This window comes from Rhamphochromis sp. 'chilingali', assembly GCF_963969265.1.
Source record: "Rhamphochromis sp. 'chilingali' genome assembly, chromosome: 6".
Lineage (NCBI taxonomy): Eukaryota > Metazoa > Chordata > Actinopteri > Cichliformes > Cichlidae > Rhamphochromis > Rhamphochromis sp. 'chilingali'.
In genome coordinates this window covers 19,859,337-19,880,018 of record NC_137933.1, presented here as the reverse complement: position 1 = coordinate 19,880,018, position 20,682 = coordinate 19,859,337, and the positions used below count along the sequence as shown (strand labels likewise).

Here is a 20,682-nt window from a genome sequence, read left to right as displayed (position 1 = left end):
CCCAGTGTTTTTCAAATCAAAACATAGTTTTATATAAACATGTCTATGTTTATGAAGTAGCAATTTAAACTTTCATCCTGAAGCACAAGGAAATTTATTTATGGATTTTTGAGTCAAATTTTGTTGGCACAACATAAACAACATGTCCAGGATTCACAGGACTATTACGTGTATTTCAGAACAATCATATTATCATGCTACAATCTGTGTAATAAAATGATGTGAGCTGCATTGTTTCTTACCTCAAATGTTCTAGACCTTGCAAATAAAGTACATAAGGCATTGTGAGGATTTGATTTGGAGGCAGTGAGTGACAGCTGTGAAAAAAATGATTGGACACTGAAAAAAGTGGAAAGGGAGGGACCTCTACTGCGTGCATGAGTCATCACTCTCCACCCCCCACCTCACCCCCAGCCAAACTGTCTGTTTTTTGTTTTTTTTTTCCCTGCAGGTTGGAGATTTACTGAGCAACATTTTCTCAGCTGGTAAGATTCATTTTTACATTAAATTTATGGCAGGTCTTATGCAAATTAGTGAGAACAACATTGTGGGTCAAAACTGAACATAACAAGCTCAAGCTAGTGTTTAAAAAATTACTTCAGTAAAACAGTGCAAAATCATACATAAGGAGATGTGTTTCTATTAGTTAAGTTAACAGAAACTGTTAATTCTCTAGCCAACTACTTATTCTTCTACACACTTAGCAGAGAGGCTCCATACAAAACAGGCTTACAGTCTACACAGACTATGGCCTTACTTCGGTGCCATGTAGCTATGGGAGAGAGTGTTCATAATAATTAAATTAAAGCTTCTCACAGTCTGGCAGGTCAGTTTTGGGTTGAAAAAAAGAGGGGCAAGAGGGTTGTAATGTGTAAAACACATTGTCACAACTCAGCTGTTATCTAAATATCCAAGAGGGCTATATCTCTATATAATTACACAGTTTTATCAACAAATTTTGTTGCTATTCATTTATTTTATGAGTGTGCAAAACTCTTGAGCCACCTCTCACTTCTTTATATTTCACTAGGAAAATACAATGTTTGTTTGAAAGTTTGAGATCTTTGGATGTCGGCTGCCTTTTGTTCAATTCTCTCTCAATTTGATCCCAAAAAGCTTCAGTAATGAGGTCCAGGCTCTGGGGAGGCTTTAGGAATGACTTACAGCTACTCTTTTACTTTTACAGATGGATCACTTGAAGGTCCAGCTAGGTCTTTTCCAGATTTTTTCCTGCTTCTTAAGATCATGAGTTTCAGATACTCTTCATCTGCTGTAGGTAGTTTTTTAGGTCTACCACTTCTTTGTTTGTCCTCTACTTGTCCACTTTTTTCATTTTTTAAAGGACACACTGCACAACACGCTGAGATATGGCAGGTTTTCAGCTAATAGCTCTTTGGGAATCATCATGTAGGTGTAAAAATACTACATTTTAAGCCTTTCAAACTGATGTATTTGGCATTTTTCCTTGATTCAAATAAGGAAATGGGAACAAATTGGGTTTTTTCATTTGGTTTTGTTGTTCTTTGTTTTGTTTTTTGAGACAGGTCACCAGCAAGAAAGTGCCTAAAGACACAAATTAAAACTGTTTTGCTAAGTTGTCTGTTATGCGTAGACACAACATTGATTCATCACTTGAGTTAGGCACGTTTTCTATGCTTGAATGATTCACAGGTTAGTGTTAAGTGGCTTAACAAAAAACAACAACAACAACAACAACAACAAAAAAAACACTCCTCTGAAAATGATAAAACAGAAAGAGTGAAAAGGTAGCCAACGAAAAACTCTGAAAGACCTTCAGAAATCCTGGAGATAAGTTATACCCATATCTATCTGCTGATGACGAACATTTCCCTGTGCTCATAAAAATCAGAATTTAGCATGTGTATTCACTAGGGATGCAACGATACTCATATCGATATTGAACCGTTCGATACAGTGCTTTCGGTTCGGTATGCATATGTATCGAACAATACAAAATTTGTAATTTATTTTATCAACTTTCCTTCTGACGATGCTGTCTGTGTTGAGCGCTCAGTGGATCTCCGCTCGACAGTGCAGCCTAGGCGGAGTAGTCAAACGCAGATTCACTGAGCGCAGGGCAAGCTAGCGAGACAGAAGTTAAGCTCTCCTTGCAACATGGCAAATTGAACCTCCCCCACCCTCAATCAGATGTGGCGTTTGGAATTATTTTGGTTTTCATGTGACGTATGACCCTGAAGGTAAGCGCGTCATGGACTAAAGTAAAACAGTATGTTGGATGTGCCACGCAATGCTCAATTACATTGGTGGGAACTAGTGTGTTAGTGCAGTTAGCTCGTTAACGTGTTGGCCGTCCAGCCCCATGCACGGGGCGATCCGCGATAGCTTGTTAACGGCGATTTGCCGTGTTGTGGCGTTAACGTCATTTCAACGAGATTAACGCTGACAGCACTAGTGGGAACAAAACGAATATGACTGCACATTTACACCGACATCATCCTAGTGCAAAGACAAGTGGAAGCAGACAAAAACAACAAGCACGCATGCTACAAACTTTACCCGAGTCATTTAGACAGCCGTTAGCACATGAGTCTCCTTATGGGGACCTGATATGTTTAATATGCTGCTGAGAATATACCCCAGAAGAAGCGTATAGTATAGCTTTTATTTTGGAAAGAGACATTTCTCTGTAATAAACTCTCTTTTCCAAAGATGAGTGATTCCTCAATCATATATATATATATATTTTTTATTACTTTGTTGTTTCAGCAACATTAAATTTAAAAACTGTACTTTTGAGTAAAAATATATATTTATAATTTTAATAAATGACAAATTAAAAAGGCATGAACATTTTTTTTGTATCGAAAAAATATCGAACCGTGACACCAAAGTATCGAACCGAACCGAACCGTGAATTTTGTGTATTGTTGCACCCCTAGTATTTACACATAGGTGTCATCACAACAGATTGAAAATTGAGCCTTGATCCAATACACAGCTTAAACAAAATGTGATTCAAAAACACAAATGCATTGAGAATTCACTCTCAGTGATGCAGGAGACATTTAGGCTACGTCCACATGTACCCGGGTATTTTTGAAAACGCAGATTTTTCTATGCGTTTGCACCTTTCGTCCACACGTAAACGGCGTTTTCGGTCACTGAAAACTGAGATTTTTTAAAACTCCGTCCAGGGTGGATATTTTTGAAAACGGCGTTTTTGCATTTACGTGTGGACGAGAAAAACGGAGAAAACGCAGCGTCAAAGGTGTGCGCATTTTTTGACGTCACACTGCGCCACATTATTGTTTCGGTGAAATGAATTTCTACAATACTGTTACTGTTAATTGTACTCTCTGCAGTGTTTAAATGCTTACATATACACACACAGTTACTGTCCCTCCACACATACGACTCAGTTCTGCTTCTATGCCCCATCCTTGTTTACTATTTCCCACCGAGACTTCTAGACTTCTGATTGGCCAACATTTCTACACGGTTAGGAATATATCGCCACCTGCTGCTTTGGCATGTTACTAGCATCGTTTTCCTTCATTTCTGCGTTTACGTGTGGACGGGATTATTTTTTAAAACGAAAACGGAAAATCTCCGTTTTCAAAATCAGGATCGCCAAATAGTAACTGTAATGGTTTTGTGCACAAAATGGAATAAATAAACCTAATCATGGTATTCATATAGAGATGGGTGAGGGCTACATCCATTTTGTGAACATTGCAATCAGACCAATCCTCTTGCAATAGCAGTTCTTGTGAATTGAGAACAGACATCCTATCATTGCATGAGCTTATAGATCCTTACCTGCATATACTAAAAATATGTAAACCAATTTCATAAAAATCAGACCAGTTTGGACTTCTCCAGTACTAAGAATCTGTGAATGAGATATACCAGCTATACCAAGTCTATATGTAAGATACTGCCATTGTGCTGCACTTTAGACAAGAAATCACAAAGCAGAGTATTGTGTACCTTTAGTATCAGCAGCAAATCTGTTATTGATACTGGAGTAAGCAAAAAATTATCGGCTATTATTAACTAAAAAGCCATGGCAATAGACAGTGCCAATGTTATGGCTAAATTTAGGTACCTACAACATCTATAAATAGGTTGTGGAAAGATAACCATGACAAGTAATATAAATCATCACTGAGTGTGGGCTGAAGAGGAGGGGCAAACCCTGGTCTAAAGTATCGACAGAAACACGCCTCCCTTTGAGTGTGCTCGCCTTGTGTGTCAGTCTATCTGTACATGTGTCACTGAGACTAAACACTGGCAGTCTGAGCTGAAAAAAAAGATGTCTTCTTTTTCTTGTCAGAATCAACTCAACTGAAAATGGAAACAGTTTTCAATCCTACTCTGACAAGCTTCTTTAGAGGTCATTCTCCTAGATTCTGGGGAATGTTGCCCATAAACACTGATTGTTAAGCAGTAAAATGTCTTCTAAGATATACAAACACACATGCACAAACATTCCGGTCAGAGGGCCCGGTGGCGCCTGTATCCGGCAGCCTCGCCTCTGTCAGTGCGCCCCAGGGCAGCTGTGGCTACAATGTAGCTTGCCATCGCCAGTGTGTGAATGTGTGTGTGAATGGGTGAATGACTGAATGTAGTGTAAAGCGCTTTGGGGTCCTATGGACTAGAAAAGCGCTATACAAATGCAGGCCATTTACCATTTACCATTCCAAACATCTTTTTCTGATTAAATTTTAATAATAGCAACGAAGCTATCTGCTAAAGCTGATATATTTACAGTATATGTGATAGGCCAGTATTGGCCCTTAATATTTGTAGACTATATATCAGTCTGATTTAAAATACAAAGAACAGACTGCTAACTTCTGCTGGATGGTAAATACAAAAAAACCCTATAAAAAACAGAAACTGTAAATCTGTGTTTTGAAAGGAAATGCGAAATAAGGTCAAATCTGATGCCCTGGATCTATTCAAAATGATTATGTGCTTCATTGGTGCCTGCTCTGAAAGATTTTTCTTAAGTGTGACACCACCGTCAATGCAGTGTGCTAAGGAAACAATGCAAACTGCATAAAGCCCAAGAGTAAACACGAGTGGAACTGAAAAGAGGGGGTGAAATCATCTTAACTATATTCACAAAATGTAAAGAAGCATCAGGAAAGATGGCTATCTCTCCTGAAGGTGAATTTCCTAGCACTAAAGGAAGACAAAAGAAGAACAGGGCCAAGTCCATTAGGGAGTGCAAGGAAGAATTGAGCTAAATGAAGGCTACATGGTGGCAGGCTTGGTAATAGGGAAAAGACATCTAGAGGCGTTTATGAAGATGCTTACTGTAGTTTCAAGACTGGGTTGACAATGTATGAAATAAAAGGAACTAGGTAATAGGGTGGAGGAGGGCAGTGGAGGTAGCTTGATGGAAAGCTTTAGAAGGAAGCTTCATAGTGCAACACACAGATTTTTGATAAAGTTGCCCTGGGCTGTTCCACGACTGCTACTATAATCTGTCCACCAATGTTTGGTACCTTCCGTGCTTATTAAAAAGTGACAACACATTTCAATGCATTACCCTGAAAAAGTGACAACACATGTGACTGGACAATCTGTATTAATTCATTATCAATTCACCATTATTCTGTTTGGGATGGTGCATTAAGCCTAAACGAATAAGTAGCAACAACACGCTCAACAACATGCCGGCTCATTCCGACCTTAGTCTTGTGAACTGGATGAATATGCTCAATAACATGTTGCTGTATTGATCTCATCTCCATTTCTGGTTATTCTGTGGCGATTTTTAGTGACTGTTTTACAGATTCATCCAAATCAGATATCTGAAACCACTCTATCATGGTAATAACACTTCACGCCTGACAAATTTTAATTATTTTGCTGTCTATACGGTCAAACTGTCTAAGCATATGGATATAAATGGCCAAAGTTCTGGGTGAGCTTTTGCCCTTCTGCCCCATGGGAGGTTACTGTCCTCCCTGAGCTTGCCTTATAATGCATGCATTACAGTTTGACAGGTGTACTGCTGCAGTCAAACTCCCCACCTTTCCGCAGAGCGTGATGTGCCCAGTGGGTGACACCAAAAGCTAGAAGCAGACTGGGGTTCCTGTCCCCACCTCATTGGGTTAGTGAAGAAATAACAAGGTAAAAAGAAAAGAAAGAGAAGGTAGAACAGTGGCGCAGTGGTTAGCACAGTAAGAAAGTCCTGAGTTCAAATCCACTGGCTGACTGGGGCGTGTATGGAGTTTCTTCTCCCAAAGTTAGTCCAGGGTGTATCCCACCTTTGGTTCTGTGACAGCTGGGATACGATCCAGCACCCCCGCAACCCTGAACTGGACAAGCAGTTAAGAAAATGGATGGATGCTTTAAATCTGAGGCATGTAAGTCTTTTGGGGGGTAGTGGTCAGCATCACAAACCATAAGCTGCCCAGAGGGTACGTGTATGCTGCTGCTGATATAGGGTAGAGATGGCACGATACCACTTTTTTATGTCCGATACCAATATCATAAATTTGGATATCTGCCGATACCGATATTAATCCGATATAGTGTGTTTTTTAATCAATAAAACTAAGTTCACACTCAAGTTAAAAAAAAAATCAAAAAACACTAAAGCTATTCTGTTATACCTGTATGCAAAAAATACACTGCACCCAAAATATTTCATAGTTCAGCAAAACTGATCAATCTAATAAACTTAAACCTACTCCATCCTCCCTATTCTGGTATTTTAAAGAGTAAGCACCCTAACTAATAGGGTTCTAAAACTCCCAGCAAAAAAAATAAATTAAAAAAAATAGGGAACCACCCTCCACCTCATGATGCTTAATTGACGTAATCAACTTTAATTTGATGCAGTGTGAAAAAAATGCACAGAAATCAATTTATTTTGAATAATAATTAAATAGATTCAACATCTTTCTTGTCTGCAATTCAACAGAATTGCAGACTGCACAGATGGTATCTTCCCAAAGGAAAAAGTACTATAGCTTACTAGGGTATATTAGACTTAACAGTTACTATATACAGTAATGGACTTCTATACATTTTACATCAGATTAAAACTTTGGGTGTAAGATTCGGATAATTATTTATTAAAAGCTAGACATTTTAAATGAGAATAAGAAAGAAAAGTATGTCTTTGTGCCCCCTTTTCCCTGTTCATGCCCTATCGGCCCCCCTGGCTAAACTTTGCTAGATCCACCCCTGCACAGTTACCAGCATCAGCTACGTAGAAAAGGATCCTGGTGTAGAAAGTAATATTAAATAAATTCTAACAACAGATTATCAAGGTTAAACTTGCTGCTGTTGTTCAGCCGCTGGTTTCCTCTTTCCGGCGCAAATAGGGCAATAAACAAACAAGAGAGATGGACTCGCGACAGAAAAGTCGATCAGCTGATCATTAAGCAGTTTCACGATTGAAGTAGCAGCAGGAGAGGGAGGGAGAGAGAAGAGGCAGTCACTCCATATATCGGTTGTTAAGCTTAACGCGGGAATGCTTTACAAACATTCAGAGATGAACTTACACACTTGCTTTACTTCTCTCTGGGATAACTTCATCGGAGATGAAATGCCGGTTTGCTAGCGAGGCTACAAATACACACAGCCGCTCTATCACGTGACGCATACTGCTGCGACGTGCTACGGTTATGAGCAGAGTTACGCCATGTCGCAAGTTTTGTGAGGTGCTTTTTTGATATTTAATGGATCGGATTACATTTTTTATTTCTCTCCGATATCCGATCCAGTAATTTACGTCAGTATCGGACCGATACCGATACGTAATATCGGATCGGTCCATCTCTAATATAGGGATGCTGCGATTCACTACAACTGGGTGTGGTGCCAGTGTAAATACATTTCCTTCGGGTACACATCAGCAAAAGGTGAGGGGAAAGCATAACTGGCCTCTAAAGCATTAAATTTAGAAGTTGCCCAATGTCAAGAGGACAGGGCGAGACTTGTGGGACTTGATGTTCGAACTGATGCAGTAGTCCTCAGAAATGCCTTCCTACAAATATTTGAAATGTGCTCGCTGTTGTGTTCATTAAGTAGGTATTTTTAAAACTGTGGAGGTAGATGTGGCGGGGAAGTTGTGTGAGCATAAGTGGGAAACCTCTGCTACTGGTTTAGGTCTGTAGTGTCATGTAGTGTCGAGCGGACATGGTCTTCCCTGCCAAATTAGTCAGGGAACAGGGTTTGCGAGGAGTAGGAGCACTCCAGCTGAGAACAACAGCACTTCATCTGGATGCTGTGGGAATATAGATAATGTTAGTTACACAGATAAGGTCACTGCAACTGACTTTTATCAGAAAAGGCACAACAGTAGTTTAATAAAGCTCATTTAAATGCAGGAACACATGCAGAGGAAGATCAGTAAAGGAGTACACAAAGAAAGCTGATTTAAATCATCCTCAGTTTGAATAGGCCACATGACCTAGGCTAATAATACTAACAGAGGGGATTCTACAACTACTGTCTTAACTATCAGCTTTCAGGTGAAGAGTAGAATTACCCCATTTAGGGTTCAAAATAGTTTGTCCAAATTACAGGAATTATGTCTGCACATTTTGAAGCCCTTACAAAATAAAAACGACGGGAACAACTTCATTTAAGACAGATTCAAAAAAAAAAAATCACAGTCAACAAAGAAAAGATAAATGAGCTAACCAAAGGCAAGCTATAATAATAGATTATAGATTCATGCTGAACATATTTAAAAGAAAGACCATTCAGATAATGTACTTGGACCTCACACAAACACCATATGAAGATGTGTTGCAGGAATGAGTCATCTCAATCCAGCTGTCCACAGGGCATGTATCTGATTTGCATACCCACACTCACACACCAGGAACAAATGTAAATATTGCAATAAAACCTGCTATAATAGCTTCAATTCGACATGAAGGAGAGTTTCCAGTGTATTTTTGCCAAGTTTAACAACATTTGATTCGTGTGAGTTATACAGTGTCAATAATTGTTATTAAAACTATATGCAAATACAACTCAGGAATTGATGTTGTAGCAGAGCACTCCCCTTCGATTTATGCTGCTGTTCTGCGATGTTACGTGTGCGTGAGTTGTTGGAAGATTTCTCTCACACACCTTCTGCCTCTCCCCTTTCCCTTCACCCACTTGTATCCACACATACATGCACACGCGCAGTTTAAATTGTCTTACCGTGGTAAAGCCAGTCAAATAATAATAAGGTCCAACAACTAGGAAAATTTTCACTTCGAAGGGAGTGTTCAGATTCAGGAGCATAGTGTGCCAAAAACTGTAAGATAGTTTTGTAAGCGATGCAGCAAAACTGGAAAAAAAAGAGCACTTAGATTTTGGAAGTTGGGAGGGGGAAGGTTTCATTAGTTAAGCTGTAACAGCGAGGCACACTAAAGAGTCTTCTTTATTTGTTTGTTTATTGTTGTTAAAGTGAACTGGCGGCTGAAGAATGTGTAAGATGAAAGGACGAAAACATGTCTACAGGACAGTGCGGTGCGGCACCCACAAAGGGGTTGTCTGCTCAGCAAGGCTGAACGATTTGGCGCTCTGTAGACTGAGGCACCCCATTTGGCTAATGAAGTCCCAGACTGTCTTCACACCACACCCCCACCCACCACTCCACTATGAAATGTTCTACTCATGAAAGTAATGAGGCAGGGAGGGAGAAAGACTCTTCTGGCCACTGATAACCTCAGACTAAACTTGCAACCTTACGAGACAAGGGCCTAATATCTGGCCGTCAATCAGCCCCAGCATCCCTGGCTGGAGTGTTTAATTACGAGGATCAATTATTTACCAGCCTCGTCTTTCACTACTCAGTGCTTCCAAAAAAGGAGTGTAAAGGAGAAAAAAAAGAAAAAAGAACACCAGCATGACCCAGAAGACACTGTGGCAGCAAATTAAGTACAGATAAAATGGTAAGCTGACTTTGTTGATGTTGTTTTTAAATGAATGACTAAATGGGCACAAGTGCTCGCAGATTAATACACACCCAACTATAGAAAGTGATAAGCTAAAAAAAAAAAAAAAAAAAAAGACAAAACTGCAGGGATACTGATAAAATGAACTTCTGACTAAAGTCAAGCAATGTCTTGAGCTAACTACTAGTCAAAGTCTTTTATAAAATTAATGAACCTTTAATAATATGTTTTGCATGTCCCAACTGTGTTCTAAGGCTAGTTACAAAAACAAAACAAAATTTAAAAAAAACAACAACATTTTCACCGTCTAACTTGTCTGACTTGGTGTACTTCATATTTATGTTGACTGCAACAGCAACTTCAATGGTTTTAACAAGATCATATTACCCCTTGCTTGTATGCTTGTGTTGACAACAGCAGTTCACCTTGACAATGGACTGGATATACTGGATATATTTAAAAAAGAAATCGAAAGAGAGATTTCATATTAGTTTTAAAGTAAACTGTACTCTCTGTACTGTGGATTTGTCCACATGGGGATTTCTCTTTTTCCCTAAGGAGGTCCAGAATTCATCTGCAAGACTTTAAACTAATTTAGCGAGACAAGATCATATTAGCCTCAACTATGCCCTTCTTTCTAAGCTGGTACACTCAGTACCTAGTAAAAAAAAAAGGATTGTGATCTATCATTACCTTAAACTACAATAAAGTATATACAGATCAGCCACAGATAATTAAAAAACTACTAACAGGTGAGGTGTATTAATAGTGTTTATCATTATAAGAGTCCTTGCATTTTTGCAGATGTTTGTTTGGGCACATACAATCATGCCACTCCCTGATGGGAACGCCCCCTCCCCCAAGCATACTGCAAAAACTGCACAGGACTTGATTTAAAGAACTCGACAAAGAGCCCAGGATCCAAATTCAGATTGCGATCTGACTTAGCATCCAAGGGATGCTCTAAAACACATTCACTTAATGTGTTTTAGAGCATTCACTGCCAATGTCCCACTGCCAGACACCGCAAGATACCCCAGAGGTGCTGTGTCCATGCCCCAACAGATTGGAGGTGTTTTTGGCAGCAAGACTTGGGACATACACAGTATTAAGCAGGTAGTTATTATTCTTAAGGCTGCTCAGTGCAAATTCTAAATGCCATCTGGTTTAAAAATTATAAATTAAATTAAGTTAAATTAATGCTGTTAAATGTCATTTAACAGCTTGTTTTTAATCACACAGGGGCACGCTATATTTTTTTCTGTGTTCTGTTGTTCTTCAGGGGCGATCGTGGCCCAAGAGTTGGGAGTTCGCCTTGTAATCGGAAGGTTGCCGGTTCGAGCCCCGGCTTGGACAGTCTCAGTTGTTGTGTCCTTGGGCAAGACACTTCACCTGTTGCCTACTGGTGGTGGTCAGAGGGCCCGGTGGCACCAGTGTCCGGCAGCCTCGCCTCTGTCAGGGTGGCTGTGGATACAATGTAGCTGCCATCACCAGTGTGTGAATGTGTGTGTGAATGGGTGGATGACTGGATGTGTAAAGCGCTTTGGGGTCCTTAGGGACTAGTAAAAGCACTATACAAATAAAGGCCATTTACCATTTTACCATTCATAAGAAACAGCTGGCAGTGTTTTGTGGTCACCTTTCCCAGAAAGGATTGCCTCTTCATGTGTCCGAATTCTAGCAAGCTCAATAACCCAAATAACAAAGTGAAAAACGCAGCACTCAACAAAGTCTGCAACGATTCAGCAACTTAACAGCCACAACACCTGTGGTTTGCCTGTTTTGTTGTATTTTTGTGCTACATTTCTATTGTCGTCATGAGTCTAGCCTAATCTGCGCTATTTATGGATCGCAAGCACCACATCGGTGGCCACCTGCTCTCTGCTCTTCTTTACAGTTACCCAGAATGGCTTAATGCACTTCTTTGGGACACTTAATCAAAGTTTTTATATTGATTATTTTTACTTATTGCTGCTGCCTTGGATTTGTAAAGTTGTAGGAGTATTAGTACTACAGCCATGTTACAGCTGAACAGAAACTGTCAATAGGATGATAATTGTGTTAACCTAAACCCACCACCACCTAAATCCCAACACGTTTGATACAGTTTGATATTTGACCCTTGCTATAGATGACAAAAGAATAATGTTATGCGATTTAGAGTTATTTTGTTGTGAAATGGTGCTCAATATTTAATTGATTGCTGAAGGACTGATATTGAGGCAAGGTTAACATGGCCTCGTTAATTCCACAAGGGGGAGTGTGTTGAGGCTGACATCTAAGAGTAGGCAGCTCGTTTCTCCTCCTACAGCAGCTCAGGGTTTTTCTCCTGGACTCTCAGCTGATGGCTCATTAATCTATTCTAGAGGACGGCCCCTACGCAAACAGATAGCCTGCGCAAGTGTACAACTCCATCCTTTTAAACTTTTTTTTAACCACGTGAAAGCACTGTAACAAAGAAAAGTTTAAAAATGAGTACATTTGTTTTAATTAAATAAAATACAACTCCATCTCTGTCTGCACACAGTGGAGTTGAGTCACTCCAGCTCTCATCGGCGTCTCATGAAAAATCTGAGCAGTCATTCCCAACTCTTAGCTGCCAGAATCTCTATGATTGCAAATTGCCATGATAAACTCACTCAGCGCCGTCTCAGGAACAATACCGCAATCGCAGTTAGGGGTGTTCTTAGTGCCGAATTGTCGAGTCAGTTACACATTTAAAAAAAATAAACAAATCTGTGACTCTAAAGTAGGAAACACTAAGAAAACTGTACAAAAATGAAGTAAATAATTTAGCCTGTGACACCGCTACCTCTCTCTGTCTCTGTAGTCAGAAGATAACAGACTATGCCCCGCCCACTGCATCGGCAACATCAGATTGGTATACGTCCCGCGCAATAGCTTATCAGCAGAAAACAAAGCAACAGAAAAGAAACATATGCAGTAAGCTAACAGAAAAGCGTTTTGAAGGTAAAGATGCACATGGCAAATATAATCCTCCATGCCGAAAGTTGCAATACTGCATTCTTATAACTTTCAGATCTTAGTAAGTACTCCGGAGGGTGCAGTAGGAGGAACAAGAGGAAGCTGAAGGCTAAACTTGAGCAGAAAAGCACGAGGGATGTTTCGAGTGGAAGGAAGAAAATCACTGGCCTCCACATCCCCCCCACCACTGTCAGTGATTTTGCCCTTCTTCTGGGCAGGTTAGGCATCAGCTGCAGAAAGTACATAATGGAAAAGGAGCGAAACCCGATAGTAACAGCACCTAGGTTCAGTTGACCTGTGCAGTTGTCTGTGATCCTGAGTCACATTTACAACCTGAGTCTGAAGTAGAGGAAAGTACAAGTGTTGTAAAATATTTCCTGTCTGGTTCCTGTAGTCCAAACCATCAGAACTTAATGAGCACCAATGATGATCAAGGTGCTGGAGAGACTAGTCTTAGCCCACCTGAGACCACAGGGAGACCCTCTGCAGTTAACAAATCAACATAATCTGGGAGTGGATGATGTAATCATCTACATTCTAGAGAGACTGCACTTCCGTAGATATTAACAGCTGCACTGTGAGAATCATTGTCTTTGAATTTTCACATCCATTTAACATGATCCAGCTGCTGCTTCTCAGGGAGGAAATGGAAAAAGTCAGCAAGCAAGTGAACTTGTCCACCATCTCATGGATTACTGCCTGACAGACAGGTAGGTATGTGACACTGGACAGTGCTCTGTCTGATTTGGTGCTGTGCAGGAGCTCCATAAGGGACTGTGTTATCTCCTACACCTCAGACTTTCAGTACAACTCCAGGTCATGTCACCTACAGAAACACTCTGATGATTCTGCAGTGGTTGGATGTATTAGTGAAGGGCAGGAGGAGTACAGAGCACTAGTGGGTGAATTTGACAGGATGTTGATGTGGTGGAGGAGTACAAGTACCTGGGCGTCCATGACAACAGGCTAAACTAGAAAACACAAATACAAATTCTGTATACAACAAGGGAATGAGCAGGCTCCAATTCAAATCAACTCAAATATGGGATAAATAAAGTACTTCATATCAGCTGACCATCGTGTCTAATTACGTCAGAAACATTATATGGGAGAAACAAAAACACTCAAAGAATACTGAACACATATATCCCAGCCCTGCACCCCAAAGAGCCAGTTAACAGCCAAATCGGGAAACATACAGTCCCATTTTTTTGTTGCACTGAACCATGCACACACGGTGCATGGTTCAGTGCAAAGGTTTTTCTTAGCTTGCTGCATTCATAATGCAAATTAACATGGCATGGCATTGTTCAAATGTTTTGCTGGGTTGAGCCAATGATGTTGATTGGCGCCACTGGAAGTGATAAATAAAGTCAAGGAACTTGTGCGAATATAAAAACTTTTTAAAGTCAACTTTGGATAAAGTCATTAAACCTTTTAACCAGCTGTTATTAAATCTGACTGGTAGCTCCATATATGTAGTTAAAGTCATGGTCTCTATCTATTCAACTAGGTAGGGCCTTTAAAACATTGACCAAATAACTGACCAAAGCTAATACGAGCTAATAGCTAAGGCTAAGGCTATCGCTATAGCTTGCTGTCAGGCCATCTAGAGTGCCCTACCTAACTTTAAATAAATACATAAAAAAAATACAACTGAAATCTTTAACCTAACAGTTAAAATGTTAACTTACGTTAACCGTTGGCTACATAGCCACAGCTTAACAATCTTGTTTTCCCTGGCCATCACATCCCTCAGATACATCACATACCATATTTCAGATTTCTCTGGTGAAAAAAAAAAATCAAATAACAGAATTAACATTTGTTAAAGGCCATTTTAATTTATCCTTAGTGTACACAAATAATCTATCTACTGAGATATTTCAGTCTATATCAAAGTGGAGGCCTGACACACCAATTTAAATATCCCTATAACAAAATAGTTAAAAAGGCAGAGAAAAGAAAATATCACCTTAGGTTTAGTCCTGTCCCAGCAAGCTGTTTCACACAGACCTGCATTAAACCAAGGAAGAAAAGCCATCATATGGGGCTTTGAAGGCAATTCATGGTGAGATAGAGTGTTCTTCATTAAGCAAGGATACAATTTCAGACAAGAAATATGACAAACTATCAATCAAGACCCAACAAGCATGATGGCCATTTGTAAAACTGAGAAAATAGAGCGCAGGCTACCACTGCAAATTAGATACCTGCATACAGATTTACAGCCAGACGTCCTGTGTGGGAGGCAGCAGGGCACTGAAAGCCTCCATTTACACACTTCAGTTTAACTGCAGTATTTGCTCTGACACCCATCATCGTGTAAGTCCTCCATTCATACAAACTCTTCTTCAGCCAACAAGAGCAATTACATATTAGTGATTATTTTTATAAAGCCCATTTAATCTTTAATCGTTTGGACATTTGTCTGCAATTAAGGGCAGGTTTTCCTCCTCAAAGCAACTGATCTGTTACTGACAACACCACACGCCCACTACAAATTTAAGCACTTAAATGGCAGCTCTGTCAGAGCCATGTCAGAATTCACATTTGATTCCCTGACAAGTTATAGTTATATTTTTGTAGTTATGCAGTTATATTTAGCCCTGTAGATATATGAATACGAATGACTATGAGTCAGCACCACGATAAGGTTGTAACATTGCTGTAGATAAAGACCAAGTTCATTTGTAACACTATGTTCTCACATGAAAGAACAAACATCTGCAGTGAAGGAACACTAAAGAAAGACTTCTGAAGGTAATCACACATCATTTCCACAGAACGTCACACCAAGTGAGGTCTACAGCACATACTGTACAAAAAAAAATAAAATCTATCAAACTGTTTTTAATAGCATCTGATTGGCAAGCTGTCTTGGGACAGTTGGCACATGGGCGGGTAGCGGAGGAGTTTAGAGGTGCTAAAGTTCAGGCAGGAGCGATGCAGCACCCTGTGTCCTGCCAACAGACTTACAGTGGCGCAATTCCTGACTAAGTTGTTGACCCATGGCCCCCACCTGCCTTGACCATCCATTATCTGAGGGGTGGAGGGGGCCATTACTTTTCCCTCCTTTCCTGCCTGCCACGCCAGAAGGCTTTTGACTCATGCCCATCTGTCCTGGTAGTACATACATTAAGTGAAAGCCAAGATACTGCCACCCTGTCCAACTCATGAATGCCTTTATAACAACAAGTTGTTATGTAGTGTGTGAACAGAATTTTACCTTAGCAACAAACACCTTTGTGAAGAGGATGATTAATCAGGAAACAGGTCATTTCAATCCTCAAATCACAATGAGAAGAGACCTTTTTGTAAACCTCAGTAGCCGACACAATGCACGCAACAGCCTGCCAATAACTTGCTTTCAAAAGCTCTGACACACATAAGAAAATCAAAATTTGGGGACATGAGAAACACCTCTCAGTATGAGTTTGCATGCCTATGCTATTACCACAGCAACCGAGGCAGACCGGATAACAATCCCTGAAAACACAAATATGATCTAATCACTTGCAAATATTGTCGGCAGTCAGTCTGGAGATTCAATTTAGTCCTGCGTCAGATTTGCCTACAGTCTGAGCACATTCCAGGGCCTTTTTAATATGGAAATACACCAGGTAAAAAGGTTCAATTGGAAATAATGTTAATAAACACAAGTAAAAAGTTAACCCACTGCTACCTGAATGCCCGCCTAAAGCCCTCATTTTGTCCGAATGAATATTTGACATATTTCTAAAAGAATGGTTAAACAAACAGACATGAACTTTATTAAGGACACCAAAAATTGTACCTGAGCTGGTTGAATGTCTAAGTATTGAAGTACCTCTTTCAACATGACAGGCATGTGAGGAGGCTTTTCAGCTGAAACAGCAGACGGGTCTTCGGATCTGTCCTCATGACCTGGACCAGAAGATGCACCAACGAAACAGGAGTTCAATCTCGGCCTTAGCCTTCTCCATGCTCTCCGCGCAGCCAGATGTGTTTTTCGCATCATTGGGTAAGAGCGGACAGTCATGTGGAAAATCATGATCGTTATAATGATCTGTGGAGAAGTAAATTAGCAAAGTTACATGATGAGAAGAAAGATGGAAGGTTAAGCTAATCAAGAGGAACTTGGTGTGTAGTACTATTTTAAAGTTGACACTCCATCATCATGAAGCTGTGCTCTGGAGAAGCTTATAGTATACTCCGGGGTTTATCCAGTTTAACAGCTGCACTGAGACCAAACAGGTGGGAACAGGAACAATACAAAACTATGAATTAAAAGCTATCTTACGTTACTTGGAAGAGGAAAACATTACGGTTCTAAATTCAAGGCAGATGCAAAAACTGTTGACTGACTAAACCTTTCCAATAACACACTTCATTTTGAATATATTTAAAGATGTGGCCATGATTCTCAGTTCATGATTGCAGTAATATTGTGAAGCATTCTATACACGTCTATACATACTTTACAGCAGTGGTTCAGACACATGTGAATTCATGTGTGTGAAAAACCTGTATACCATCTCACAGCAATATTTCTTTTTATTGTCAATTGACGGCGCTTTTTTATCTTGTGGACCTAGGAAAACACCTATTATTGTTATTATTATTATTATTATTATTATTATTATTATTATTATTGCAATGAGCTTCATTAGCAGGTATCTAAACTACATGACACCATGTTAGCACGAGTAAACTCCTCCAGGCAAATGACGTCCCCATTTCAGCTTCAGCCATAAGACATGAAGTTATCTCAATAGTTTCTATTTACAGTTTTTTCCCTTTTTATGTAGGTGGTAGGCCATTTGCTCTGCTGACACTTGCCTGCCGGGACTCTATTCTTCACCTCTCTTGTGCACTTTCTATTGCCTTGATTTGCTGACCCAGGTATTGAAACTCATCTATCTTCACTAACTCTGTCCTTTGCTGCTTCACTGTTACACCTGTTTCCCTCTCATTCACACACGTAATCTGTCTTGCTTCACCTGACTTTCATTCCTCTTTTCTCTAGACCATACCTCCACCTCTCCAGGCTCTCTTCCACCTGTTCCCTACTCTTACCATAGATCACAGCGTCATCTGCAAACATCATAGGCCATGGAGACTACTGCCTGACCTCATCTGTCAATCTGTCCATCACCACTGCAAACAAAAAGGGGCTTAGAGTTGATCCCTGATGTAATCCCACCCCTACCTTGAACCCATCTGTCATTCCTATCACACACCTCACTATTGTCTGTCTGTCCTCAGATGCCTGTGATTATTTTGTATTTTATAGCCTACAACTACAATAAGAGTTGTATTGTAGGGAAAGACTGATGCGGATATTATTGTGTAGTTTAATAAGTAGGTCCTTTTTTCTCATGAACCCCCCCCACACACACACACACACACACACACCTACCTCTTCTTGCTGTTTACTAAACGTTAGCTGCTATCCTTCAAGCTAGGAGTAGGAAGGTCGTACTAACTTATCTGTAGGTTGTTAGAGGTTAGCAGTTCCCTTAAACAAACATGTGCCATCATTTATGGTGATATTTAGTAGCAACTCCCCACACAAAAACAGTATTTTGGTGTAAAGGTTAGCTATCTACCTAGCTAAAAACGCCTGAACATGGAGCAGATACAAAAAGGCATGCACGTGTTTGACGTGGCCATGACTGTAAAGCTATTATCTATTAAATTTTGAATGTTTAGCCCACCCTAATGCTCTGTAATACGTGTATACAGGCTATGATATCAGCAGAGGCTGGACATGTTACATCTAAATAAAGCGATGCAGAGGATACCGTTGCTATGCCACCATGTTGGATGACCGCGCTTCATACCTACAGAGACTGTCAATAAAATATACTGAAAAGGACCCGACGGTGTAGTCAGGTCCATTTAATCAAGTTTCACAAATGTTGAGCCAGACAACCGTGCTTATGCACAGAAAGCGGCAGTAGCTTACCGTAGCACACCACGGAGTAGCTCCACCTTCCGCAGCGTGCACTGTGCGTCACCACGGCCCGCCTAGTGACGCGCCCCTCTCGACCTATCAGATGCCACAGAGGAAGACGACAGCTTTTTTGAAAATATTGGCGGCGGTTGTGCTAGCGACAAGGTTAGCGAGTTTATTCACTTAATTCGAGCTACTTTTAAACCGAGCGTTTGATCTGAAAGTGTCGCCTTAGTAGGGATATGGACGATAGTCGTTACTAACAAAAGGTAAGACCGAAGATTGCATCGGAGACGAAGTAATCAATGCCATCTTACTGTTAGTGACTGTACTACAGCTAGCTAGATGGCAGGGGCTGGCCAGTCCTGCTGTATTTACGTTGGCAGGATTGTCATCACATTGTAACGTGTGCTCGACTTCGACTGTTTATTCCATTTAATAGTACTGAGCTAGCTGTACCTGAAAATTGCGTGTTAATACATGTTAGACAGCATTTGATTATATTATGCGGGCGGTTTATCCTTCAAGCTCGGGGTCCTGCGCAGTATCTTAGCTGTTCCCAGGACAGAGACCTCCGATGTTATTCCCGGGATCTGCTGGAGCCACTCGCCTAGCTTGGCAGTCACCGCACCTAGTGCTCCGATTACCACGATATATATGTATGTGTGTGTGTATATATAGATATATATCTTTATTTTATTTTAATGTCACTGAAAAATGTCCATGAGTATCAGTCCCTAACCCAAAACGTTTAAAACACAAGTGTAGGTTTTTGTTGTATTATTTTTTTTTATTTAAAGATTATTGTTATTAGTTTTGTGAAAGTTTCAGTATCCTTATGTACAGTTGTGGTCAGAGGTTTAGATAGACTCATCATGTGCATGAATGCCATGGTAATTTCATGTCATGGTAATAAATCCTAAAAACACTGTACCAACCGTCAAGCATGGTAATGGTAGCAACATGCTCTGGGGCTTTTTTCACTCATAGTGATACTGGTACATTACACAAAGTGGAGAGAATAATGAAGAACAAGGACAACCTCCAAATTCTTTAACTTTATCTCAAATAAACAGTTAGATGGTTGAAATATGGTCACAGTTGGGTGTTCCAGCAGGACACTGAGCCCAAGCACACATAAAAACTGCTTTTGGAATGGATAAAGCACTAAACAGTAAGCTTGTGGAATTGCCTACCCAAAGCCATTTCTGCCTAGAAGATTGATCAAATATTGAGCCAAAATTATGCCAGAGGCTTGTTGATGGCTACCAAAATCATCTAAGGTGCAACTTACTAAGGGACATTTTACCAAATATTAGTGTGGGGGTGTATTTATATATTTGAACCTGTATGTATATGTTTGACCCTGTTTGGATTCAAATAAATCCCAAATAAATTCAAACATGTGCACCCAATTCTTGTTTTTTTTTAAGTAGGTAAAGATGTGTCCTGTACAATCATTTCACTCTAGAAAAAGAACAGTCATGATGAGTGTATGTAGACCTCTGACCACAAGCTTTGCACAGCTTTGACTTGCTCTGATTTCAAATGTTGAAACCTTGCTCTACACAGAGTGCATATTGCTTGTCTGGTAGTTAACAGACAAGAAATATTATAAATTACAGTGAGACCTGACCTTAGTCTGCACTTTGAGACGATGGAACTGGAAGTTCAAAAAAGCTAAAGTGTTTCCAGTTTTTAGGACTCATTCCTGTGGCATTCTGTATGAAAACACTTTTAGGCTGTTCGCTTACCATAAAACAAGTTCAACTCTGCCTTCAAAGTCCTCAGACCATGTTTGAATTTTATCAGCATATTTTCAAGATTGTGAAATCCAGTTAACATTTTATT

The 20,682-nt window shown here is 40.1% G+C and overlaps 2 protein-coding genes across 5 annotated transcripts in view; one reads left to right on the top strand and one right to left on the bottom strand.

Annotated features, from left to right (window-relative positions):
• The window catches only part of mettl15 (methyltransferase 15, mitochondrial 12S rRNA N4-cytidine), a 69,901-nt gene extending 50,947 nt beyond the window's left edge, over positions 1-18,954 (bottom strand). Inside the window, exons 1-2 of one of the 3 annotated variants that reach the window (XM_080884966.1) lie at positions 18,844-18,954; positions 16,690-16,941 (exon numbers count right to left, since the gene is read on the bottom strand). In XM_080884966.1, coding sequence (XP_080741092.1) covers positions 16,690-16,926 — 237 coding nt within the window. In that variant the 5' untranslated portion in view covers positions 16,927-16,941; positions 18,844-18,954. Of the gene's footprint in view, positions 1-16,689; positions 16,942-18,294; positions 18,815-18,843 lie in introns of those variants that run through there. The other 2 variants (XM_080884965.1, XM_080884967.1) reach the window with 2 other exon arrangements.
• Positions 18,947-20,682, top strand: part of kif18a (kinesin family member 18A) — a 44,374-nt gene continuing 42,638 nt past the window's right edge. For both annotated transcript variants that reach the window (XM_080884964.1, XM_080884963.1), the window contains exon 1: positions 18,947-19,100. The gene's annotated coding sequence lies outside the window, so the exon portion shown is untranslated. The remainder of the gene's footprint in view (positions 19,101-20,682) is intronic.